General features: G+C 59.0%; 1 protein-coding gene across 1 annotated transcript in view; it reads right to left on the reverse strand.

Moving 5' to 3' along the window:
* Positions 1-1,300, reverse strand: part of LRSAM1 (leucine rich repeat and sterile alpha motif containing 1) — a 31,714-nt gene that overhangs the window by 4,089 nt on the left and 26,325 nt on the right. The window contains exon 22 of the mRNA XM_023743523.1: positions 1,057-1,215. Coding sequence (XP_023599291.1) covers positions 1,057-1,215 — 159 coding nt within the window. The remainder of the gene's footprint in view (positions 1-1,056; positions 1,216-1,300) is intronic.

A 1,300-nucleotide genomic window follows, 5' to 3' on the forward strand; every position in this document is an offset into this window, starting at 1 on the left:
CGACGTTAGGGCGACCCAAGTCCTGATGCCAAACTCTTCCTGACCTGAGTGCGATGGGGCCATGCAGGGGGACAAACATCTGAGGGGGCTATTTTGCACAAGACTTGATACTGAAGGGCAGGAAGCTTAATGACCTTTTCTAGGTAGAGTCAGTCCCTGCTGTAAAATTGGCCGGTAAACTGGTGTCTGCAAATGGCACGGCCCTGCCATCAGCCCTGACAGCTGGGGACCCAGCCAGGCAGCCCGAGCTCCTGCCTCACCCCTTCGGTCTGGTCTGGCACCTCCACTTTAGCCTCGGTCCCAAACAGATCCTGCCCGAGGCTGGCCCTCCCGTGGGCTTGCCCAGCCTGGCAGCCTGACCTCTCCTTCATTCTTGTTCTAGGCCCCAGGCCTCCTTCCGCTTGTCAAGGCCCCTCGGCCTTTCCTGAGGGGCAGCAGAGCTCAGTGGTTCAGCCGTTTGCTGGCTGTGTGATGTTAGAGGCGAGTTAACCTCTCTCTGCCTGTTTCCTCACCCCTCAAATGAGGATAACAATACCCACCTGATGGGGTTGAAACAGGTGACACAACATGGTACACGTGATATGGCTGGAAACTGCCTGGCGCAGATGATGCTCGGCACACAGGAGAGCCGGTTTCCATGCCTGCCCCTGCACCCACCTCGGTACCTGCTCTCTCCTGGCCTCCGACGGGCGGAGTGCCTTTATGACCTGCACTGACCCTCACAACCCGTCACACACATCCGCACAGACACCCCAGCCACAGTGCTGGGCACTGGATACAGCTGGTTTCTTCCTCGGTTCCAAGGCCCCCGGGTGTGTGATTCCCAGTGTCTGTAGGGTGGGTTTAGGGAAGGTCACGGGACAGGGAGCCGAGGGCCCCAAATGCTGCAAGGAAACTCCCATTTTTGTGCCTGTTTTTCTCATTCGTAAATCCTGTTCCTTTAGGAAGGAACCTTAAGGACTGGCAGGGGCTAGATCCAGCCTTTAGGGCTCGACCTGAAGAGTAAAGAGAGGACTGCCCCCCACCACAGTCCACACGCAAGTTTGGTGTCGGTACCTGGCTGGATCCTGGCCGCGTCCAGCAACTCCCGGGCCCTCCGCAGGATCTCATGTTGCAGGCCAGCTTCTGAGACTCCCACCTGGGAGTCCAAGGAGAGCAGACTGTGGCCTGGGCTGGGCCGGAGCCGGCCACACAGCACAGAGCCACGGGGGCCGCCTCACTCCTGGCTGCTGGTGCCTTCAGCAAGGGGCCCTGGGGCATTTGCTAATCCGCCGATGCGTTTCTAAGAACCGCAAGAAGA

The sequence above is a fragment of the Myotis lucifugus genome, unplaced genomic scaffold (assembly GCF_000147115.1).
Source record: "Myotis lucifugus unplaced genomic scaffold, Myoluc2.0 scaffold_397, whole genome shotgun sequence".
Classification (NCBI taxonomy): domain Eukaryota; kingdom Metazoa; phylum Chordata; class Mammalia; order Chiroptera; family Vespertilionidae; genus Myotis; species Myotis lucifugus.